Source organism: Bombina bombina, chromosome 2 (assembly GCF_027579735.1).
Source record: "Bombina bombina isolate aBomBom1 chromosome 2, aBomBom1.pri, whole genome shotgun sequence".
Taxonomy (NCBI): domain Eukaryota; kingdom Metazoa; phylum Chordata; class Amphibia; order Anura; family Bombinatoridae; genus Bombina; species Bombina bombina.
In genome coordinates, this window is record NC_069500.1 from 360,269,819 (window position 1) to 360,296,172 (window position 26,354).

Sequence of the window (26,354 nt, forward strand, 5' to 3'; positions counted from 1 at the left end):
ATCGCTAGGATATTGTCTTTTCTACAAGAAGGTTTAGAAAAGGGTTTATCAGCTAGTTCATTAAAGGGACAGATTTCAGCTCTGTCCATCTTGTTACACAGACGTCTGTCAGAAAGTCCAGATGTCCAGTCCTTTTGTCAGGCTTTAGCTAGGATCAAGCCTGTATTTAAAGCTGTTGCTCCACCATGGAGTTTAAACTTAGTTCTTAACGTTTTACAGGGTGTTCCGTTTGAACCCCTTCATTCCATTGATATAAAGATGTTATCTTGGAAAGTTCTGTTTTTAATGGCTATTTCCTCGGCTCGAAGAGTCTCTGAGTTATCAGCCTTACATTGTGATTCCCCTTATCTGATTTTTCACTCAGACAAGGTAGTTCTGCGTACTAAACCTGGGTTCTTACCTAAGGTAGTCACTAACAGGAACATCAATCAAGAGATTGTTGTACCATCCTTGTGTCCAAATCCTTCTTCAAAGAAGGAACGTCTTCTACACAATCTGGATGTAGTTCGTGCCCTCAAGTTCTACTTGCAGGCAACTAAAGATTTTCGCCAAACTTCTTCCTTGTTTGTCGTTTACTCTGGACAGAGGAGAGGTCAAAAAGCTTCTGCTACCTCTCTCTCTTTTTGGCTTCGTAGCATAATACGTTTAGCCTATGAGACTGCTGGACAGCAGCCTCCTGAAAGAATTACAGCTCACTCCACTAGAGCTGTGGCTTCCACTTGGGCCTTTAAGAATGAGGCCTCTGTTGAACAGATTTGCAAGGCTGCAACTTGGTCTTCGCTTCATACTTTTTCCAAATTTTACAAATTTGACACTTTTGCTTCTTCGGAGGCTATTTTTGGGAGAAAGGTTCTTCAGGCAGTGGTTCCTTCTATATAATGAGCCTGCCTATCCCTCCCGTCATCCGTGTACTTTTGCTTTGGTATTGGTATCCCAGAAGTAATGATGACCCGTGGACTGATCACACATAACAGAAGAAAACATAATTTATGCTTACCTGATAAATTCCTTTCTTCTGTTGTGTGATCAGTCCACGGCCCGCCCTGTTTTAAGGCAGGTAGATATCTTTTAAATTATACTCCAGTCACCACTTCACCCTTGGTTACTCCTTTCTCGTTGATTCTTGGTCGAATGACTGGGACTGACGTAGAGGGGAGGAGCTATATGCAGCTCTGCTGGGTGAATCCTCTTGCATTTCCTGTTGGGGAGGAGTTATATCCCAGAAGTAATGATGACCCGTGGACTGATCACACAACAGAAGAAAGGAATTTATCAGGTAAGCATAAATTATGTTATTTTACATTTTTGGAATATATCTTTGTTTCCATATACTTTCAGTTTTGCTTATCATTTTTTCTGTACCTCCATCTAATATGACTGTCCCATTGGAAGAGACCACTAGGGAACATACAGCACGCAGAAACATACAGCACGCAGAAACATACTGCTGTCCATTATCTCTGTTTATTATGCAAAAATGTTCAAGTGGAACAAATTTACCAGTTGTGTGCTAATTGTGTCTCACATCTCCAGTTCACAACCCATGGTCCTGTCAGTATGGCACCTGGCAGATACTTGCCTATGTATGTGGCTCAAGGGGATTCCACTAATTATTCTCCAGAGTTTAAAACAAATCTTCAAAAGAGTATGACAGGACTTTTTAGCGTCCATCTCCAAACCAAGCAAGTGCAAGCATAAATGAGATTTACCTCACACCACCTGTAATATGCACAATATTCAAACTGGGCACAGCACTGTGTGAAATATTCTTAAGAGATTCCAAGGCACCAAAAAGTTTCTCAAAACATTATTCTATTTTTCACAATACATCATGCAAAGTTTCGGCCCCACTGGTTGCAATGAGATAATCTAATTCCGCTCCTCTGCACAACACTCAGTCATTAACACAGACTGAAATGCAGGGCTGTGGCAATGACTCGTTTAATCATTTATTGTACCAGGTCAAAAGATCCAAGTGCCCAACTGGCCTATTTCCTACGTTTTTGATTCTGGCAATTACTTTTGAAAGAAGAACAAACGGGAATCTGCTTTTGTAATTCTCGGTTAACCAGTGTGGCCCTGCAGAACTTTATATGCAAACCTAATTAAGATGCCATCTCTTTCTCCATGATCTCTACCCCTAAGGAAAGATCCGCTGTCTCATGGATGCTTGTATCATTCAGATCTGAAATCTCTGAATTTTTGACGGCGTGGAGGTTAAACGCCTATTTCTTAAAAGCAGAGGTTTCTCAGATTCTGTCTCGCAGAGAATTTATAATACGATTTGGAAATCTTACTTTTTTTGGGGTTCTTTTAGAGGTTTCTCTTGGAAATCTTTTAGAATCTCCAGAATTCTTCAGTTCCTTCAGGATGGACTAGATAAAGGTTTATCGGCTAGTTCTTTAAAGGGTCAGATTTCAGTTTTATCTGTTTTGTTTCACAAGTAGGTGTCTAAATTGCCTGATGTTCAAACTTTTCTGCAAGCCTTTATGAGAATTCGCCCTGTTGTTAGGCCCATTTCTCCCCTTTGGAGTTTCAATCTGGCTTATATGTTCACTTTTCAGGTCCCAGAAAAGGGTCAAAAGGCTACAGCAGTGGCCTTGGCATTGTGGCTGAAGCAGATTATTATTATTATTATTATTATTATTATTATTATTATTATTAAGGGTTACTTGGTTGCGGGAAAAACACCTCCCAAAGGAGTAACTACTCATTCTACTAGATCTGTATCTACTACTTGGGCCTTCAAAAATGACCCCTCCTTGGAACAGATTTTAGGGATGTGCATCTTCACTGGTCTGACGATTTGATTATGCTGTCAATGATTCGATTCCATGATGGATCACGATTACTGCCCATGGTTTTCATCAACGAATTCAAGCAGTCAGAAGAACTCCCTTTTTTATTTTATCTGCTCTTAAATAAAACAAAACAAAACAAAAAAAAAAAAAACACTTCCTGCATGTAGCAAAGCCTGAACACAGTAGACAACAACAGTATTTATTTAGAACAGTAAATACTAAATGGCATCAAACTGTTAAGTAGTAGTGCAGAATACTTCATAAAACAAAATATTTAAATGTAAACATTTAACATAAATGTCTAAACATTAAATTAAAACCAAAATAGATATAGGCCAAGCTTACCACCTATTATTAGTGTGAAAATGGTCATCCTCACAAAACAAAACATAAATCCCTTGTGCGGTACAATAAATTACAGGTGTGCAGATGTTTTATTACAAATCAACCAAACCTGCAAACCCCACAGGCATTGCATTACCAAGCAGCCTACCTTGCACGTCAAACATTGCATAAGCATAATATTTAGGCTATTTCTCATTTCTCTCTGGTTTTTGTTGCTGCCATGTTGTAATATTGCTTTCAATGCATTCTAGTGCTAAGGTGTTTGCATATGTACAACAACTTTCCTTCAGATATCTGCAGTGAACCATAGGTTCCAAAATGGTGGCACCCATAATTAAGGGAAGGTGCCTGAAACTTATTTATTGTTTAATGTCCATTTAAATACAGTTAACTCTTATCCTGTACTTTTTAACGGGCATGTAACAAATAAACGGCATGTAACAAATAAAAATATTGGTTGCAAAAACAGATTTGTTTAATAAAAACCAGGCCAGGTCCATACCTATGCATGAGTTCAATTTGGCTACTATAAAAAAAAATGATTTATTTCTCAACAAACCTGTGTATTGTAAAGAAAATATACACTGTTTCTTTTGGATTGCACGGAAAAAAGCGGTATAATATCAAAATAGGTCACGCTTGGATCTAATAACGTTGGTGAGATCATGTATACTATTTAAAGAGGTAAGGTTATAATGCATGGGCCTTGCAAATATGCAGGTTTCACACTCAAACCCAAGCCTTGCTGACGAGCTGCCATCAAATGCATGCCCATATCTAAACACAAACAGGCATTAGTATTGCATGCAGATCTTATATACTAGCTACAATAACAAACGAGCAACTGTAGCACATGCCAAATTTATTGGATCATTTAACAATAATTGTTTCCGAATATCTGGTCACGTTTATTAAGCATATGCAGGCTTACTCAACCTGGATATACTACATTTGAATTTGCCTTGTGCAGGTAAAGATTATGCTTCCTGGTTAGGCCTGAACTCGGCCTTTACCACTTTAAGCAAGGTTGAGCTAATATATATATTATGCGCAGATACTAATAATGAGGCTCTTTATCATTTTGCTTACACCAAGTAGACCATAGCTTTTATTTAGGCATTTCAGTCTAAGTGCGAGATAGACTGAGTACACAATACGTAGCAAATTCCTTGCATTAACCAAAGATTAATGGGACTCATTTCACAGGACTAATTTATTTTTAATTTTTTATTTTATTTGGTCTAGTAGTTTATTTTAAGGAACTATTGATTTAGAATCGGTCATTTTCACATATTATATCTCTATAAAACTACACTATAAAAATCCTACCCCTCAGAGGAGAAAAAGTTTTATAGTCGCAACTTTTCGCTAATTGGATACATTTAAAATTGACGGACAACTGATCAAATCAATGTTTCATTTTATCAAATCAATGATTCATTTTAGCTTAGCAACAGTCCGCTCATGTATCGGCAAATAGCATATTAGGGGATGTAATGATGACAAATTTCCCAGTTTTGATTGGATGATACGCAAAAGATAACAATAGGATTCTGGTAGTTGTAGTAAAATAAATGCTCTGTACATAGACCATTAGGTTACATAGACTACAAATTCTAGAATTCCATGAAGCTAAGAGTGGGGAACGGTGCGGCGGTGATATGAGTGCAACGTCATGTGACCCGGGAATAGATTCTCATTTTTACTGCATCGATGCGGCATTGTTCAAAACTGCATCGGGTTTACGATTATTTTCAACACCCCTAACAGATTTGCAAGGTGGAAACTTGGTCTTCTCTCCATAAGTTTTCTAAATTCTATCATTTTTTTATATTTATGCTTCTTCCAAAGCGGCTTTTGGCAGGAAAGTCCCTCAGGCCGCAGTGTCCGGCAAATTGGAACTGCCATCATTTTGTCCTACCCTTTCTTAACATGGACTCTTAGCTTGTGTATTGTATCCCACGTTATGTACACCTATGGACTCTCATCATCTTTTGAAAGAAAACAGAATTTATACTCAACTATAAACTTCTTTCGGGATGAAGAGCGTCCATAGCACTCGTCTGTTTTTTGCTATATGGGCAACGGTTCTTATTTGACCTCTTAACCCTGTTTTCTGTCTTTCCTAACTTTTCTGTCTCTCTCCTTTTCTGTCTCTCTCCTCTGTAAACTGAGTGGGGAGAGGAGGTGGGAGGGATTAAAAGCTCTTGTGAGGGTTATTGACCTCCTCCTGTTAGCGGTAAATATATCCCATATGTTATGGACACCTATGGACTCATCATCCTGAAAGGAAGAAATTTATCGGTAAGTATAAATTCTGTTTTCTATAGTTTCTGTAACAATCTAGCAATCTGGCTTTATATAATAATGGAGCACAGGTCGTGCTCCGTTACCATGTGAAAACGGAAGCTGGAAGCCCACAAAAAGCAAGTCTAAGTTGTCACTGAGACTGCTTGGGCTTCAAGCATTATAGACGTCCATTTGACAGGAGGGGTTAAAGTATAACACTAAGGTGTCAATCTGGGGTGTAAATACAAGTTAAAAAAGTACATTTGTATCCTTGACTTATGTAAGGAATATTGGGTTATGGCCCAGTAGCTTTGATTCACATCAATATTTGGCTAGTATATTGTTCAGTGTGGCTTTAAGTTGATAAATATTCTGTATTGTAAGCAACACACCATAAAGGACATAGGACCTGATTCTCAAAAACTTGCTAAGAAAATATATCATCTTATTTTCTTTAGGAATATATTGTAATGCAAGAGTGTCTATGTCATGTAAATAACTCTGCTTAATGAAATACAAAGTTCTCAAGGTAAAAATTTACTTTAGAACATTTCATGAGTCACCTGCAATTAAAGCATGCTCTACCTTTTTACTGTAAAGTATGTTCAATGTGTTTTTTTTTTTCTTAAATAGACTCTTGTTCAAAGTGCACCAAATGGAAATAAGCAAACATATCAACACCTCCTATTGGAAAAAGACTCCTCAGATGAAGGTAAGGTTGCAAAATACAAAACATTTAAATTTTCTTTTTAAGTGGACTGGTAAGTTGATGCTGTCTTTCCAAACATTCCAATCTAGCATTTTTTTTTTAAATTACTTTTGGATTATGAATCGTTGCAAAGAGCATATACTATTTTGCTGCTGTTTCTAATAATAATAATATATTGAAAGTTGTTGCTCTAGAATTCTTGGCTTTCCAAAAAAATTGTTATATCATATTTCCTTCTAATAAGAGTCCACGTAAAAATTCATAACCTATAGGAAATACTTCACCTGGCCACAAAGAGGAGGCAAAGACACACCAAGCAAAGCATTGAAGTATCCCTCCCATTTCTCCTACCCTCTCAGTAGTTCTTAGCCTTGTTTCATGGAGGTAGACAGAGATTGTAATGCTTGTGGGATCTTTCCAATCAGACCTAACTTGGCCAGTAGTCTTCTTATCCCAGCGTCAAGTGGAAGGATAAGGAAATATCCCAGAACAAAAGTGAGTTTAAGAAATGAGTTAAGCAGTACTCACGGTAGACAGGGTAGTCCTTCACAGCAATAAGGTTAAGGCAGAGAATGGTCAGAGACGGCCAGAGTTCGGCAACAGAAAGGCAATCCTGCAGTTTAGCAGTTCAGGGGTAAACCAGTAGAATGGTCAGGAACAGGCAGAGGTCAGCAACGAAAGGTAATCCAGCAGTTTAGCAGTTCAGGGGTAAACCAGAAGAATGGTCAGGAACAGGCAGAGGTCAGCAACAAAAGGTAATCCAACAGTTCAGAGGTAAACCAGTAGAATGGTCAGACAGAGTTCAGTAACAATAAGGCAATCTAGCAGTTCAGGGGTAAACCAGTAGAATGGTCACAGGCAGAGTTCAGTAACAATAAGGCAATCCAGCAGTTCAGGGGTTAACCAGCACGTTTTGCCCTATCCTGGACTTGAATTGTCTCAACAAGTTCGTAAAGGTACCCTCTTTCAAAACGGAAACCATAAGGTCTATTCTACCTCTTGTTCAAGAGGGTCAATTCATGGCTACCATAGATCTGAAGGACACGTACCTTTTATATCCCAATCCACCAAGATCACTACCAGTATCTTTGGTTTGCCTTTCTAGACAAACATTACCAATTCATAGCTCTCCCTTTTGGGCTAGCTATGGTCACAATGATTTTTACAAAGGTGTTGATGGCTCTGCTCGCTGTAGTCTGGCTACAGGGCATTGCCGTAGCACCGTACTTGGACCACTTCTTGGTCTAGGCTCCATCTTTACCTTTAGCAAGATCTCACACAAAGAAGTTACTTTCACGAATGAAAGCCCTGTTTCTCTTGTAAGGTGTATCCAGTCCACGGATCATCCATTACTTGTGGGATATTCTCATTCCCAACAGGAAGTTGCAAGAGGACACCCACAGCAGAGCTGTCTATATAGCTCCTCCCCTCACTGCCATACCCAGTCATTCTCTTGCAACTCTCAACAAGCATGGCGGTAGTAAGAGATAAGTGGTGAAATGTAGCTGTTATTTTGCTTCAATCAAGAGTTTATTATTTTTAAATAGTACCGGAGTTGTGCTATTTTGTTCCAGGCAGGAAAAAAGAAGAATCTGCCTGGGATTTCTATGATCTTAGCAGGTTGTAACTAAGATCCATTGCTGTTCTCACACATGTCTGAAGAGAGAGATAACTTCAGCGGGGGAATGGCGTGCAGGTTATCCTGCTATGGGGTATGTGCAGTTAATATTTTTCTAGAAGATGTGAAGGCTAGAAAATGCTGCTGATACCAAATTTATGTAAGGTAAGCCTGAATACAGTGATTTAATAGCGACTGGTATCATGCTTACTTTCTGAGGTAATACTCTTTTATATTTACAATATAAAACGTTTGCTGGCATGTTTAAACGTTTTTATATATACTTTGGGGATAAAACTTTATTGGGGCCTAGTTTTTTTCCACATGGCTGGCTTAAATTTGCCTAGAAACAGTTTCCTGAGGCTTTCCACTGTGTTACTATGAGTGGGAGGGGCCTAGTTTAGCGCTTTTTTGCGCATTAACTATTACAGACTGAGACATCCAGGAGTTCCCTGAATGCTACAGGACATCTCTAAAGGGCTCTTAGGCTTCCAAAATCGTTTGTTGGGGAAGGTAGGCCCACAGCAAGGCTGTGGCAGTTTGGTGTGACTGTTAAAAAACGTCTATATCGTTTTTTTGATCCGGTTTTTGAACTAAGGGGTTAATCATCCATTTGCAAGTGTGTGCAATGCTCTGTTAGCTTATTATACACACTGTAAAAATTTCGTTGATTTACTACCTTTTTTCACTGTTTTTCAAATTCTGACAAAATTTGTTTCTCTTAAAGGCACAGTACCGTTTTTTATATTTGCTTGTTTACTTGAATTAAAGTGTTTTCCAAGCTTGCTAGTCTCATTGCTAGTCTGTATAAACATGTCTGACATAGAGGAAACTCCTTGTTCATTATGTTTAAAAGCCATGGTGGAACCTCCTCTTAGAATGTATACCAAATGTACTGATTTCACTTTAAGCAATAAAGATCATATTCTGTCTTTAAAAAATTTATCACCAGAGGAATCTGACGAGGAGGAAGTTATGCTGACTAACTCTCCCCACGTGTCAGATCCTTTGACTCCCGCTCAAGGGACTCACGCTCAAATAGCGCCAAGTACATCCAGGGCGCCCATAGCGTTTACTTTACAAGACATGGCGGCAGTCATGGATAATATACTGTCAGCGGTATTAGCCAGACTACCTGTATTTAGAGGAAAGCGAGATAGCTCTGGAGTTAGACGAAATACAGAGCATACTGACGCTTTAAGAACTATGTCTGATACTGCCTCACAATATGCAGAAGCTGAAGAAGGAGAGCTTCTTTCTGTGGGTGATATTTCTGACTCAGGGCAGATGATGCAACCTGATTCTGATATTTCTACATTTAAATTAAATTTAAGCTTGAAACCTCCGCGTGTTACTCAGGGAGGTTTTAGCTGCTCTGAATGACTGTGATACAATTGCAGTGCCAGAGAAATTGTGTAGACTGGATAAATACTATGCAGTGCCGGTGTGCACTGATGTTTTTCTAATACCTAAAAGGTTTACAGAAATTATTACTAAGGAATGGGATAGACCAGGTGTGCCGTTCTCTCCCCCTCCTGTTTTTTTTTTTTTTTTTTATATATAGTTATTTTTTATTGGATTTTCAACAACATAAGAGAAAAAAACATACAATAGCATTAAACCAACAGTTGAACATGACAGGAATCATAAACAAATTACAAACAGAGCTGGTGGATAAAATAAACTCCTCGAGTCCAGAGGTCGAGTATGCAGTCCATGTGATAATTAGTCCCTTTTATCTGTGCATAAAGGTAGGTGACACAAGAAAATATAGTTTCAGAATTAGTACTCATTTCTATAAGTGGACTGTCACTTGTAAATAATAGTGAAGAAAGTATGGTTGACCAAGCCTCTGCTTAGCAACCTTGTCTGGCGTGGACAGAGATTACATTGAAAAACCACCAAAAATTAAAATACTTAAATCCCAATAAATCAACTAAGGGAAAAAGAAAAAAAGAAATAATAACAATAACAGAATAAATTACAATATCGATAAATAGACCTTGTGCGCTCGGGTGTGGAGATGGGCATCGCAATGGTTCTGAATAAGCTTAATCGAGAAGTTAATGGGGAGGTATTTATATGGTTAACCTACCATGAGCTTAACTAGGTGTTGATCAGTTGGGCTAATTATGATTTATATCTATCTAGCTCCCAGAGGAGTAACATGTTCTCATAGAAATCTAATTTGCCGATTTGAAGGTAATGGAATCTTTCTAATATCAAGTCAGAGTTGACCAGTTTCTTCCATTCGCTAATAGTGGGGATTTTAGTGGATTTCCAACATCTGGGGATCATTTGTTTCGCAGTGTTTACCAAAATGTAGAATAGTTGTCTACGGATTTTACATGTTATTTGGGGGGAGTCGTGTAGAAGGACCATTTCTATGCTTGGGAGGAGTTGTGTGGCAAGAACTGCGTTAATTTCTCGGAAAACTGCTGTCCAGAAGTTTCTTATGGGCACACAATCCCACCAAATATGAGCCATACTTCCAGGTTGACTACAGCCTCTCCAGCATGCATCAGAGCTGCCTCTGAAGATACGCTTAATTTTGGTTGGGGTTAGATACCAGCGGGTAACATTTTTTATGTTTGTTTCCTTTGCTCTTGAGGAATGTGCGGAGTGTGATAGATTTTCGAATCTATTATGCCAGTCTGCTTTACTTGTGGTTGTGTCTAGCTCCCTGTCCCATCCTGCGGTGTACAAGGGTAAACTTGGGAACCTATTTTCCAACACTAGTTTATATAGAGTGGAGACAGATCTAAGAGCCTTTAGGTCACTCAAGCAATATTGCTCGAATTTTGTTAAGGGTCGCAAGAAATCAGCTTTTTGTTTGTGTGTGAGTATGAAATGTCTCGCTTGATGGTAGTTGAACCAGGAGGTAAAGAAGGGGAGAGAGAGGGAATCGACTTGTTGTTTTGACATTAGCTTATTATTATCTAGCAAGGTATGAATCCGTATTAAAGGGTCATGAGTTGTGTGTAAACCCCTTTCCTGTATGAGTCCCGGTGGGAATTCCGGGTTAGACAACAGGCTTGTGAGTGGAGAGTATTTTGAGGAAATTTTTGGGAGCGCCTTGAGAATAAATCGCCAATCCCTCCACGTCTCGTTGGAGATGGAGGACGTTGATATTTTATGGTTCCCCAATGCTTGAGAGTTCCAGCATTTGCTACCTAGGTGGTTTGTGTCTGCCATGTAAGTTTCTATCTGCACCCATCCCTTAGGTTGGGTCCCATTAGAGCCACACCATTCCAACACCCGTTGAAGAGATATCGCTAGTTTATATGAGTGGAGGTGAGGTACCCCCAGTCCACCCAGGTCTGGGGCTTTATAAATCGTGCTTTTATTAATGCGTGGTGGCCTGCGCCTCCATATGTAGTCATTCAGTATTTTTTGCAAGATGTCAATTTCTCTAGAGATGTGTTGGGTTGGTACTGTCTGGAGTATGTACAGAGCTTTGGGTAGAAGGACCATTTTTGCTGCCTGAATTCTCCCTAACCACGAAATATTCTTTAAAAGCCAAGAGGAAGTCAGGGATTGGAACTCATTGATGAGTTCATCATAGTTAAATTTACGCGTTAGTTGACTGTCAGGCGTCAGATAAATTCCCAGGTATTTAAGGCGACTGGTTTGTGCCTTAAGGGGGCAAAGGGCTCTAATGTCCTCTAGCATCCATTGGGGGATCAAAACCGGTAAAAATTCTGATTTTGTCATGTTAATGGAAAAATTGGAAACCTCACCAAAAGAGGAAAGTTCCGACATCACATGTGTGATAGAGTTAAGAGGGTCCGTCAATGTCAGTAAAAGGTCATCTGCATAAATGGTAGTTTTGTGTTGTTTAGATCCTACTGTTATTCCTTTAATAAGCAAGTTCTCCCTAATTCTAATTGCAAGGGGCTCTAGGGATATTATGAAAAGCAGCGGGGAAAGGGGACAGCCTTGCCTTGACCCGTTCCTTATTTCAAAAAGCTTCAGAGAGAGTCCCATTTACCCTGACCTGCGCTGTGGGATTAGTGTAGAGGGCCATAATTTTTTGAATGAATCGATTTGGGAAATTAAAACGTCCTAAAGTCGTCTGTAAGTAAGTCCAGTCAAGTCTGTCAAATGCCTTCTCGGCATCAGTGGACAAAAAAAGGGCTGGTGTTTCGGTCTTAGATACAAATTCTATAAGGTTTCACGGTGTTGTCTTTAGCCTCTCTATTGGGTACGAAACCTGATTGATCCTGATGAATTATTTGTGGAAGAATTTGGTTTATGCGCGTGGCCAGAATTTTAGCATACAGTTTTAAATCAGTGTTAAGGAGGGAGATAGGTCTGAAATTGGCAGGGTTATCAGGCACCTTGCCTGGTTTCTCTAGTACTGAGATATGTGCTTGAAGCATAGTGTCAGGGAATGTGGAGCCGTCCGCTATCTGGTTAAATAAAGAGGTTAAATGTGGGACCAAGTATTTTGAAAAGGTTTTATAGTATAAACCTGAAAACCCGTCCGGGCCCGGAGCTTTATTAGGTTTTAGGGTATGAATTGCATCCAGCACCTCCCTAGAAGAAATTGGTTTATCCAGGAATTATCTTTGCTCTTCACTTAGCTGGGGTAGTTGTATGCTAGAGAGATATTGGTGACATACTTGGTTATGAGACGTGGCTGTCCTGTCTGGGAATAGGTTGTATAACTTATGATAGAAAGATTGGAATGCTTCAGCAATTTTGTGGGTGTCCTCAAGGTGTTTCCCCGATTTGTTTTTTATTGAGTGAATATATGTCTTTTGTTGTCTGTGTTTTAAGGCTCTTGCTAGCCATTTCCCTGCCTTATTACCCTCTCTGTAAAATGTTTGCTGGAAAGACAATAGTTGTCTCTGAGAATCTATGTGCAGGAGTTTATTTAATTGGTCACGCTTACAGGTTAGGTCGGCCATAATTTCAGTGTTTTCTGGGGATTGTTTGTGGCGGTAGTCTAAATCTGCAATTTCTTTAGCTAAAGAGGAAAGCTCCTCTCTCCTTTTTTTTTTTAAATAAGCTTTGACTTTGATGAGTTCTCCTCTTATTGTGCTTTTATGTGCTTCCCACAATATGGGATGGGATATATCCGGCGTGTTATTTATGGTGAAATAGGATTTAATGAGTTTGGCCAAGCGTTTTACTTGCTGTTTCCCCTTGAGAAGTGACTCATCTAGCCTCCATTGAAAGGGCTTAAGTGGGGCTGAGGGCCAGTCTATGTCACACGAGACCAGTGAGTGATCTGACCATGTAGTGTGCCTAATCTCAGCTGTTTTCAAGAAAGATAGAGAGAGATGATCCATGAAAATGTAATCCAGCCTAGAGTAGCATTTATTTGGGGATGAGAAAAAAGTGAAATCTGACTTCAGGGGATTTATGTATCTCCAGGTGTCGTGGACCCCTAACAGTTTGAGGTTTTTCCATATGTTTTGCATACGCGGGATTTTTTGTCTGGTACAAGGGTTGGAGCAATCTATGTGGGGGTCTAGGGGAACATTTAGGTCTCCTGCTATAAACAGAGAGCCTTTGGTTTGTGATAGAATGGAATTGGTGATAGTATGGATAAATTTGCTTTGGAATCTATTAGGTGCATATAAGTTTACTAAGGTGATGGGTTTGCCATAAAGGAGGCCCGTCACGCATAGGTACCTGCCCTCTTTATCATGCTCTACGTGAAGTTTGCTAAAAGCCATTGACTTATGGATTAAAATGCTTACCCCATTGACTTTCTTAGTGGGGTGGGTACTATGAAAATGTTGCGGGTAGTTAGATGAGAAAAACTTGGGTATGTGTTTGGTTTTAAAATGTGTCTCCTGGAGCATCAGGATATGACCTCCCTTCCTAGATAAATCTAGCAATGCCATCCTACGTTTGTTTGGACAGTTCAGCCCTTTCGCATTTTGGGTTAAGATAGTAAGGGTCTGATCTAGTGTTTTATGTGGAGTAACCATTTTTAGATTTAAGGGTGCCATAACTAGACATTACCTCCATGCTCTGCCCACCTCCCCACTCCGAGCGCACTTGTATACGCCAATGGTCCATTGCATTCTCGATAACAAAAAAATAAGAAAACAAGAAATAAAAAAGAATTAACAAACAAATACAATAACATTTTACCCCTTTCCTTAGTGAAAGGGTAGAATACATCATTTTACCTAAAGGAGACTTTATCTCCCATCTGACTGAGAACATACATGTCACACCATTAGACTTACAACAATATGATAATACAACCTTCAGAATTTAACTACTGGGCAGCATGCTAAAGGATGAACAGCAAGATCTAAATGTTGGAATGGCCGATAGGCCCCTGAAAATGAGAGGGTGAGAAACACATGTAAACATATAACAACTTTCATATAAGGCTAATTGGAGAACAAAAATCTCTAAACTCTAAACAACCTAATGTAGGCATAACATTATTAACTTGGTTGTCCTGGATCGTCAGCTATCTCGTGACAGTCCTGTGACGATTATCCCTTAAAAAAGGGAGAATTAGCTTTGACCTGTATACAATACTGTAGTAAATGAAAAGCAGAAAAAAAAAGGATACAGCCTAAATGGCTTATGGACTTGCTCTTTCAGGTAAGGAGTTTTGGCTGCCCACATTCATTTTGCGTGTTTTTCTTTGTTGCACCTGCTGCCACTCTTGCCTCTGTGGGAGGGAGTTATTTCTGGGCCTCAGATTGTGTTGCTCCAGTGTGTCCTGTAACTTCTCTATCTCTGGAGGGATAATGTCCAAAGCCTTGCAAATCTGGCTGACATCTCCTGGGTTGGTGCATATGAATCTCTTTCCTTGCCAGGGTATGATTAATTGAAAGGGGAACCCCCATCGATATGGGATGTTGGACTTCCTGAGAAGTGTGGTGAAGGGTTTAAGTTCCCTTCTTTTGAGGAGAGTTCTCTGTGATAAGTCTGTGAAAAATTGAAGATCAGCATTTTCATATTTGACAGGTTGCTGGTCACGAGCTAGCTTCATTAGTTCTTCTTTAACTTGGAAATTTGTGACTCGCACAATTATATCCCTGGGAGGTTGCGAATCTAAAGTCTTTGGTCGTAGAGCCCTATGGGCCCTGTCAAGATCAATTTTTATGGGTGACTCTGTTTGTTTCAGTGAGTTGAACAAGTCTTGTAAGTATTGCTCTAGGCCAGAGGGAGGGATGGATTCAGGGACACCTCTGATTCTGATATTATGTCTTCTGTTCCGATTTTCAGCGTCATCTATTTTGTCTTCCAGGCCTAGTATGGTGTCATTTTGTTTGTGGATAGTAGTATGAAGGTCCGAGATTGCTGAAGAGTGAGCGTCCAGTGTATTTTCAGCTGCCTCCACTCTGTGCCCTATATCTGAAATTTCTTTCTTTAGCTCACTTATTTCCTCTTTGATACACTGCTTGACCTGTGACACCAGGGCAGAAAAATCCTTTTTCGAGGGCAGTGAGTCAAACAGGGCTTTGGGTACTGTAATAGAGTCAGCTGTGGTTTCAGAATCTGAGTCTGAGGAATAGAAAGCTGCGGCAGAATCCTGATCCTCAGCGGGATTGAGGTTTGTAGATTTGGCCTCCGCTGCTTTAAAAAAAGCGTTAACTGAGGGGGTCACGTGGCTCCTCTGCTTTTGTGTCGCACCTTTTTTATTAGATTTTTTGGTAGACATGTTTACCCTGAATAAAAACAAAGACACTGTGTGAGCGTACCCTTTGTGATAAGTATTGCCTGATAGAGGTCAGATGATTGTTGTATGTTTTGAGCAAAGCTTGTAGAAGCAGCTACAGATGTGGCCTTAAAAAACTGCTAAATTGTATAGAGAGTCCCCTCCATATGAAAAGCTGTAAAGCGTGCTTCCTGTCTTGCAGCCAGGTGTAACTTCAAGTATTTTGAGGCAGTACATAAGATTAGAATGTGTTAGCACCATAAACATACATACACAGGTATTTTAGGAGCGATTATGTTTGCATGACATTTTAGATCCCCTGTAGAAAATCAAGTGGAGCTGAACAGCATGTTTACATTTTGTAGTGCTGCGTCATTTCAAGCTTCTTTGGCCCTGTTTAGCTGTGTATGCTAGGGAAAATCTTAGGAAACCTTGCCGTTGCATTGAAGTACTTTTCTAAAACACTCCTCTCTCTCTTTGAATGAATCTTGTCCCAGGAGATTAAATTTAGTCCCCCTTATATTTGGGCCTCCGCTCTATGTGTGTCAGTTGCGTTGTGAATTATAGGGCCAGCGCGCCTCTCATATATGTGACCATACCGGGGCAAGTAGGTAAATGTCCGTTATAGGATTAATCTAGATCTCTTACCCGCAGCCAGACTCCTCGTTGTAGTCGTATGTGATTGTGTGCGGCGGCGAAGGCTGCAGCTGGGCTCTGATGTTCTTAGGCCTGTTCCGTTGCGCGGCGTGTCACCTGCTGTGAAGTATAGCACCGGTAAAGTTTTGGCTTCACATTTGATTCTCCTCTCTATTATAGTGCCGGACAGCACTTTTGGGCCAGACTTATCCCCCGGTTAGGAGAGAAAAACGTTGCTCAGTCAGAAAGGGCTCAGGAGCACACTTAAGCCGCGGCCATTTCCCTGGCTGGCTCCCTCCCCCTCCTGTTTTTAGAAAAATGTTTCCAATAGACGCCACCACATGGGACTTATGGCAGACAGTTCCTAAGGTGGAGGGAGCAGTTTCTACTCTAGCAAAACGTACTACTATCCCTGTCGAGGACAGTTGTGCTTTCTTAGATCCAATGGATAAAAAGTTAGAGGGTTACCTTAAGAAAATGTTTATTCAAGAAGGTTTTATCCTACAGCCCCTTGCATGCATTGCGCCTGTCGCTGCTGCTGCGGCGTTCTGGTTTGAGTCTCTGGAAGAGGCTTTACAGGTAGCGACTCCATTGGATGAAATACTTGACAAGCTTAGAGCACTTAAGCTAGCCAATTCTTTTGTTTCTGATGCCATTGTTCATTTGACTAAACTAACGGCTAAGAATTCTGGTTTTAAATCATGGTCAGCTGACGTTACTTAAATCGAAGCTGCTTAACATTCCCTTCAAGGGTCAGACCCTATTCGGGCCTGGTTTGAAGGAGATTATTGCTGATATCACTGGAGGAAAAGGTCATGCCCTTCCTCAGGATAGGTCCAAACCAAGGGCCAAACAGTCTAATTTTCGTGCCTTTCGAAACTTCAAGGCAAGTGCGGCATCAACTTCCTCTAATGCAAAACAAGAGGGAACTTTTGCTCAGTCCAAGACGGTCTGGAGACCTAACCAGACCTGGAACAAGGGTAAGCAGGCCAAAAAGCCTGCTGCTGCCTCTAAGACAGCATGAAGGAACGGCCCCCTATCCGGTAACGGATCTAGTAGGGGGCAGACTTTCGCTCTTCGCCCAGGCGTGGGCAAGAGATGTCCAGGATCCCTGGGCGTTGGAAATTATATCCCAGGGATATCTTCTGGACTTCAAGGCTTCCCCCCCAAATGGGAGATTTCACCTTTCACAATTATCTGCAAACCAGATAAAGAGAGAGGCATTCTTACACTGTGTACAAGACCTCCTAGTTATGGGAGTGATCCATCCAGTCCCAAAGGAGGAACAGGGACAGGGATTTTACTCAAATCTGTTTGTGGTTCCCAAAAAAGAGGGAACCTTCAGACCAATTTTGGATCTAAAGATCTTAAACAAATTCCTCAGTTCCATCATTCAAGATGGAGACTATTCGTACCATCCTACCTATGATCCAGGAGGGTTAATACATGACTACAGTGGATTTAAAGGATGCTTATCTGCACATTCCGATACACTAAGATCATCATCGGTTTCTCAGGTTTGCCTTCCTAGACAGGCACTACCAGTTTGTAGCTCTTCCCTTTGGGTTAGCTACAGCCCCAAGAATTTTTACGAAGGTTCTGGGGTCGCTTCTGGCGGTCCTAAGGCCACGGGGCATAGCAGTGGCCCCTTATTTAGACGACATCCTGATTCAGGCGTCAAACTTCCAAATTGCCAAGTCTCATACGGACATAGTGTTGGCATTTCTGAGGTCGCATGGGTGGAAGGTGAACGAGAAAAAGAGTTCTCTATCCCCCCTCACAAGAGTTTCCTTCCTAGGGACTATGATAGATTCTGTAGAAATGAAAATTTACCTGACGGAGTCCAGGTTATCAAAACATCTAAATTCCTGCCGTGTTCTTCCTCGCCCTTCGGTGGCTCAGTGCATGGAAGTAATCGGCTTAATGGTAGCGGCAATGGACATAGTGCCGTTTGCACGCCTACATCTCAGACCGCTGCAACTATGCATGCTCAGTCAGTGGAATGGGGATTACACAGATTTGTCCCCTTTACTGAATCTGGACCAAGAGACCAGGGATTCTCTTCTCTGGTTGCTATCTCGGGTCCATCTGTCCAAAGGTATGACCTTTCACAGGCCAGATTGGACAATTTTAACGACAGATGCCAGCCTTCTAGGTTGGGGTGCAGTCTGGAACTCCCTGAAGGCTCAGGGATCGTGGACTCAGGAGGAGTCACTCCTTCCAATAAACATTCTGGAACTAAGAGCGATATTCAATGCTCTTCAAGCTTGGCCTCATCTAGCGACAATGAGGTTCATCAGATTTCAGTCGGACAACATCACGACTGTGGCTTACATCAACCATCAAGGGGGAACAAGGAGTTCCCTGGCGATGTTAGAAGTCTCAAAGATAATTCGCTGGGCAGAGATTCACTCTTGCCACCTATCAGCTATCCATATCCCAGGTGTAGAGAACTGGGAGGCGGATTTTCTAAGTCGACAGACTTTTCATCCGGGGGAGTGGGAACTCCATCCGGAGGTGTTTGCACAATTGGTTCTTCGTTGGGGCGAACCAGAACTGGATCTCATGGCGTCTCGCCAGAACGCCAAGCTTCCTTGTTACGGATCCAGGTCCAGGGACCCCAAGGCAACGCTGATAGATGCTCTAGCAGCGCCTTGGTCCTTCAACCGGGCTTATGTGTTTCCACTGCTTCCTCTGCTCCCTCGTCTGATTGCCAAAATCAAGCAGGAGAGAGCATCAGTGATCTTGATAGCGCCTGCGTGGCCACGCAGGACTTGGTATGCAGATCTGGTGGACATGTTATCCTTTTCACCATGGACTCTGCCGCTGAGACAGGACCTTCTACTTCAAGGTCCTTTCAACCATCCAAATCTAATTCCTCTGAGGCTGACTGCCTGGAGATTGAACGCTTGATTTTATCAAAGCGTGGTTTCTCCGAGTCAGTCATTGATACCTTAATTCAGGCACGGAAGCCTGTCACCAGGAAAATCTATCATAAAATATGGCGTAAATATCTTTATTGGTGTGAATCTAAGGGCTACTCATGGAGTAAGGTCAGGATTCCCAGAATATTATCTTTTCTCCAAGAAGGATTGGAGAAAGGATTGTCAGCTAGTTCCTTAAAGGGACATATTTCTGTGCTATCTATTCTTTTGCACAAGCGTCTGGCGGATGTCCCAGACGTTCAGGCATTTTGTCAGGCTTTAGTTAGAATCAAGCCTGTGTTTAAACCTGTTGCTCCACCTTGGAGCTTAAATTTGGTTCTTAAAGTTCTTCAGGGGGTTCCGTTTGAACCTCTTCATTCCATAGATATCAAACTTTTATCTTGGAAAGTTCTTTTTTTGGTAGCTATTTCCTCGGCTCGTAGAGTTTCCGAGTTATCTCCCTTACAATGTGATTCTCCTTATCTGATCTTCCATGCAGATATGGTAGTTCTGCGTACCGAACCTGGTTTTTTACCTAAGGTGGTATCTAATAAGAATATCAATCAAGAGATTGTTGTTCCGTCTTTGTGTCCTAATCCTTCTTCAAAGAAGGAGCGTCTATTACACAATCTGGACGTTTATGAAAATAAATGGTTTAAAGATTATGGAGGAGCCTGGTGGCGCTTCATAGACGATATATTTGGCGTATGGTGGGGCCCCGTGGACTCCCTGGTTCAGTTTGTAACTGACCTAAATTCTTCTGTGAGAAATTTAGAATTTACACTGAATTTCAGTGAGGAGAGCATCATGTTTTTGGACACTAGAGTGTATAAGAAAGGTCTTAGATTGGAATTTGATCTATATTCAAAAGAAACAGATAGGAATACATTGCTAGAGTTTGATAGTTTCCATCCTCGTCATTTGGTAGAATCCTTACCCAAGAGTCAATTGATGAGAGTCCACCGTATTGTGTCTGAGTCAGATAATCTTAATAAAAGGATTAATGAAATGCAAGAAAAATTCCGTAATAGAGGTTACCCCCAGCATGTATTGGATAGATGTAGTAATAATCTTACCACCAATAAAGATCATAAGGATAAGAATAAGAGAATGATCTTTACATCACAATTTAGTGCCCATGGGAGACAAATAGCTAAAATCATTAATAAGCATTGGCCCATATTGCATAGGTGTAACAATGATATTATTGAATTTAAAGAGAGACCTATTATGGCCTATAAAAGGGTAAAGAATTTGAGGGACTATTTTGTGAAGTCTGATATAGGATCAGCTAAGCAGCTACAGCAGAGCTATTTAACAAAGAAGAATGTAGGATGTTATCCTTGTTTAGGATGCATTAGTTTTAATTCTGTAATAAGGGGCAAAGAGTTTGTCCACCCTAGAAGTGGTAAACGGTATACTATTAGGATTTTTTTTACTTGTGACACTACACATGTAATCTATCTAATTAAGTGTCCGTGTTCCCTCATCTATATTGGAGAGACGGTAAGAAAAGTGAAAGATAGGCTAAGCCAGCACCGCTCCAATATTAGGTGTGGGAACAGGGAGGCACCAGTCTCCAATCATTTTTTGGAGAAAGGACACAGTATCAGCCAGCTCCGGTGGCAGGTTATTGATCATGTGGGCCCGCAGAGAATGGGTGGTGATCGTGAGAAAATGTTAAAACAAAAAGAAATGCATTGGATTCATAAATTGGGATCATTAGTACCTTATGGCATGAATAGGGATTACGATTGGTCAGTTTTTTGGTGAAGAATGAGTCTAATTAAATCTAATTCACAATAATGCATAGATATGTAGTGCTGTTATCAGGGTAGGTTATAACTGCTTCAGATATTGTATAGATAGTATTTCCTTGCTGCAAAAATGTTTAACCATGTATCTTTAACAAAAAGTGTTTTGTTACAAAGTGTATAAATTTTGAATGTTTCAAGAGTAATATGTTTCTCCAACATAGGTGTGTCCGGTCCACGGCGTCATCCTTACTTGTGGGATATTCTCTTCCCCAACAGGAAATGGCAAAGAGCCCAGCAAAGCTGGTCACATGATCCCTCCTAGGCTCCGCCTACCCCAGTCATTCTCTTTGCCGTTGTACAGGCAACATCTCCACGGAGATGGCTTAGAGTTTTTTAGTGTTTAACTGTAGTTTTTATTATTCAATCAAGAGTTTGTTATTTTGAAATAGTGCTGGTATGTACTATTTACTCAGAAACAGAAAAGAGATGAAGATTTCTGTTTGTATGAGGAAAATGATTTTAGCAACCGTCACTAAAATCCATGGCTGTTCCACACAGGACTGTTGAGAGCAATTAACTTCAGTTGGGGGAACAGTGAGCAGTCTCTTGCTGCTTGAGGTATGACACATTCTAACAAGACGATGTAATGCTGGAAGCTGTCATTTTCCCTATGGGATCCGGTAAGCCATGTTTATTACGATCGTAAATAAGGGCTTCACAAGGGCTTATTAAGACTGTAGACTTTTTCTGGGCTAAATCGATTCATTATTAACACATATTTAGCCTTGAGGAATCATTTTATTTGGGTATTTTGATATAATAATATCGGCAGGCACGGTTTTAGACACCTTATTCTTTAGGGGCTTTCCCAAAGCATAGGCAGAGCCTCATTTTCGCGCCGGTGTTGCGCACTTGTTTTTGAGAGGCATGGCATGCAGTCGCATGTGAGAGGAGCTCTGATACTTAGAAAAGACTTTCTGAAGGCGTCATTTGGTATCGTATTCCCCTTTGGGCTTGGTTGGGTCTCAGCAAAGCAGATACCAGGGACTGTAAAGGGGTTAAAGTTCAAAACGGCTCCGGTTCCGTTATTTTAAGGGTTAAAGCTTCCAAATTTGGTGTGCAATACTTTTAAGGCTTTAAGACACTGTGGTGAAAATTTGGTGAATTTTGAACAATTCCTTCATGTTTTTTCGCAATTGCAGTAATAAAGTGTGTTCAGTTTAAAATTTAAAGTGACAGTAACGGTTTTATTTTAAAACGTTTTTTGTACTTTGTTATCAAGTTTATGCCTGTTTAACATGTCTGAACTACCAGATAGACTGTGTTCTGAATGTGGGGAAGCCAGAATTCCTATTCATTTAAATAAATGTGATTTATGTGACAATGACAATGAGGCCCAAGATGATTCCTCAAGTGAGGGGAGTAAGCATGGTACTGCATCATTCCCTCCTTCGTCTACACGAGTCTTGCCCACTCAGGAGGCCCCTAGTACATCTAGCGCGCCAATACTCCTTACTATGCAACAATTAACGGCTGTAATGGATAATTCTGTCAAAAACATTTTAGCCAAAATGAACACTTATCAGCGTAAGCGCGACTGCTCTGTTTTAGATACTGAAGAGCATGACGACGCTGATAATAATGTTTCTGAAGGGCCCCTAACCCAGTCTGATGGGGCCAGGGAGGTTTTGTCTGAGGGAGAAATTACTGATTCAGGGAACATTTCTCAACATGCTGAACCTGATGTGATTACATTTAAATTTAAGTTGGAACATCTCCGCATTCTGCTTAAGGAGGTATTATCCACTCTGGATGATTGTGACAAGTTGGTCATCCCAGAGAAACTATGTAAAATGGACAAGTTCCTAGAGGTGCCGGGGCTCCCAGAAGCTTTTCCTATACCCAAGCGGGTGGCGGACATTGTTAATAAAGAATGGGAAAGGCCCGGTATTCCTTTCGTCCCTCCCCCCATATTTAAAAAATTGTTTCCTATGGTCGACCCCAGAAAGGACTTATGGCAGACAGTCCCCAAGGTCGAGGGAGCGGTTTCCACTTTAAACAAACGCACCACTATACCCATAGAGGATAGTTGTGCTTTCAAAGATCCTATGGATAAAAAATTAGAGGGTTTGCTTAAAAAGATGTTTGTTCAGCAGGGTTACCTTCTACAACCGATTTCATGCGTTGTCCCTGTCGCTACAGCCGCATGTTTCTGGTTCGATGAGCTGATAAAGGCGGTCGATAGTGATTCTCCTCCTTATGAGGAGATTATGGACAGAATCAATGCTCTCAAATTGGCTAATTCTTTTACCCTAGACGCCACTTTGCAATTGGCTAGGTTAGCGGCTAAGAATTCTGGGTTTGCTATTGTGGCGCGCAGAGCGCTTTGGTTGAAATCTTGGTCGGCTGATGCGTCTTCCAAGAACAAGCTACTTAACATTCCTTTCAAGGGGAAAACGCTGTTTGGCCCTGACTTGAAAGAGATTATCTCTGATATCACTGGGGGTAAGGGCCACGCCCTTCCTCAGGATCGGCCTTTCAAGGCAAAAAATAAACCTAATTTTCGTCCCTTTCGTAGAAACGGACCAGCCCAAAGTGCTACGTCCTCTAAGCAAGAGGGTAATACTTCTCAAGCCAAGCCAGCTTGGAGACCAATGCAAGGCTGGAACAAGGGAAAGCAGGCCAAGAAACCTGCCACTGCTACCAAGACAGCATGAAATGTTGGCCCCCGATCCGGGACCGGATCTGGTGGGGGGCAGACTCTCTCTCTTCGCTCAGGCTTGGGCAAGAGATGTTCTGGATCCTTGGGCGCTAGAAATAGTCTCCCAAGGTTATCTTCTGGAATTCAAGGGGCTTCCCCCAAGGGGGAGGTTCCACAGGTCTCAGTTGTCTTCAGACCACATAAAAAGACAGGCATTCTTACATTGTGTAGAAGACCTGTTAAAAATGGGAGTGATTCATCCTGTTCCATTAAGAGAACAAGGGATGGGGTTCTACTCCAATCTGTTCATAGTTCCCAAAAAAGAGGGAACGTTCAGACCAATCTTAGATCTCAAGATCTTAAACAAGTTTCTCAAGGTTCCATCGTTCAAGATGGAAACCATTCGAACTATTCTTCCTTCCATCCAGGAAGGTCAATTCATGACCACGGTGGATTTAAAGGATGCGTATCTACATATTCCTATCCACAAGGAACATCATCGGTTCCTAAGGTTCGCATTCCTGGACAAGCATTACCAGTTCGTGGCGCTTCCTTTCGGATTAGCCACTGCTCCAAGGATTTTCACAAAGGTACTAGGGTCCCTTCTAGCTAGACCAAGGGGCATTGCTGTAGTACCTTATTTGGACGACATTCTGATTCAAGCGTCGTCCCTTCCTCAAGCAAAGGCTCACACGGACATAGTCCTGGCCTTTCTCAGATCTCACGGATGGAAAGTGAACGTGGAAAAGAGTTCTCTATCTCCGTCAACAAGGGTTCCCTTCTTGGGAACAATAATAGACTCCTTAGAAATGAGGATATTTCTGACAGAGGCCAGAAAAACAAAGCTTCTAGACTCTTGTCGGATACTTCATTCCGTTCCTCTTCCTTCCATAGCTCAGTGCATGGAAGTGATCGGGTTGATGGTAGCGGCAATGGACATAGTTCCTTTTGCGCGCATTCATCTAAGACCATTACAACTGTGCATGCTCAGTCAGTGGAATGGGGATTATACAGACTTGTCTCCGAAGATACAAGTAAATCAGAGGACCAGAGACTCACTCCGTTGGTGGCTGTCCCTGGACAACCTGTCACAAGGGATGACATTCCGCAGACCAGAGTGGGTCATTGTCACGACCGACGCCAGTCTGATGGGCTGGGGCGCGGTCTGGGGATCCCTGAAAGCTCAGGGTCTTTGGTCTCGGGAAGAATCTCTTCTACCGATAAATATTCTGGAACTGAGAGCGATATTCAATGCTCTCAAGGCTTGGCCTCAGCTAGCGAGGGCCAAGTTCATACGGTTTCAATCAGACAACATGACAACTGTTGCGTACATCAACCATCAGGGGGGAACAAGGAAAGTTCCCTAGCGATGGAAGAAGTGACCAAAATCATTCTATGGGCGGAGTCTCACTCCTGCCACCTGTCCGCTATCCACATCCCAGGAGTGGAAAATTGGGAAGCGGATTTTCTGAGTCGTCAGACATTGCATCCGGGGGAGTGGGAACTCCATCCGGAAATCTTTGCCCAAGTCACTCAGCTGTGGGGCATTCCAGACATGGATCTGATGGCCTCTCGTCAGAACTTCAAAGTTCCTTGCTACGGGTCCAGATCCAGGGATCCCAAGGCGGCTCTAGTGGATGCACTAGTAGCACCTTGGACCTTCAAACTAGCTTATGTGTTCCCGCCGTTTCCTCTCATCCCCAGGCTGGTAGCCAGGATCAATCAGGAGAGGGCGTCGGTGATCTTGATAGCTCCTGCGTGGCCACGCAGGACTTGGTATGCAGATCTGGTGAATATGTCATCGGCTCCACCTTGGAAGCTACCTTTGAGACGAGACCTTCTTGTTCAGGGTCCGTTCGAACATCCGAACCTGGTTTCACTCCAGCTGACTGCTTGGAGATTGAACGCTTGATCTTATCGAAGCGAGGGTTCTCAGATTCTGTTATCGATACTCTTGTTCAGGCCAGAAAGCCTGTAACTAGAAAGATTTACCACAAAATTTGGAAAAAATATATCTGTTGGTGTGAATCTAAAGGATTCCCTTGGGACAAGGTTAAGATTCCTAAGATTCTATCCTTCCTTCAAGAAGGATTGGAAAAAGGATTATCTGCAAGTTCCCTGAAGGGACAGATTTCTGCCTTGTCTGTGTTACTTCACAAAAAGCTGGCAGCTGTGCCAGATGTTCAAGCCTTTGTTCAGGCTCTGGTTAGAATTAAGCCTGTTTACAAACCTTTGACTCCTCCTTGGAGTCTCAATTTAGTTCTTTCAGTTCTTCAGGGGGTTCCGTTTGAACCCTTACATTCCGTTGATATTAAGTTATTATCTTGGAAAGTTTTGTTTTTAGTTGCAATTTCTTCTGCTAGAAGAGTTTCAGAATTATCTGCTCTGCAGTGTTCTCCTCCTTATCTGGTGTTCCATGCAGATAAGGTGGTTTTACGTACTAAACCTGGTTTTCTTCCAAAAGTTGTTTCTAACAAAAACATTAACCAGGAGATTATCGTACCTTCTCTGTGTCCGAAACCAGTTTCAAAGAAGGAACGTTTGTTGCACAATTTGGATGTTGTTCGCGCTCTAAAATTCTATTTAGAAGCTACAAAGGATTTTAGACAAACATCTTCCTTGTTTGTTGTTTATTCCGGTAAAAGGAGAGGTCAAAAAGCAACTTCTACCTCTCTCTCTTTTTGGATTAAAAGCATCATCAGATTGGCTTACGAGACTGCCGGACGGCAGCCTCCCGATAGAATCACAGCTCATTCCACTAGGGCTGTGGCTTCCACATGGGCCTTCAAGAACGAGGCTTCTGTTGATCAGATATGTAGGGCAGCGACTTGGTCTTCACTGCACACTTTTACCAAATTTTACAAGTTTGATACTTTTGCTTCTTCTGAGGCTATTTTTGGGAGAAAGGTTTTGCAAACCGTGGTGCCTTCCA

General features: G+C 41.5%; 1 protein-coding gene across 1 annotated transcript in view; it reads left to right on the top strand.

The window, feature by feature from the left end:
- The window catches only part of KNTC1 (kinetochore associated 1), a 1,377,837-nt gene that overhangs the window by 64,726 nt on the left and 1,286,757 nt on the right, over positions 1–26,354 (top strand). The window contains exon 5 of the mRNA XM_053701768.1: positions 6,069–6,147. Within this exon, the coding sequence (XP_053557743.1) occupies positions 6,069–6,147 (79 nt within the window). The remainder of the gene's footprint in view (positions 1–6,068; positions 6,148–26,354) is intronic.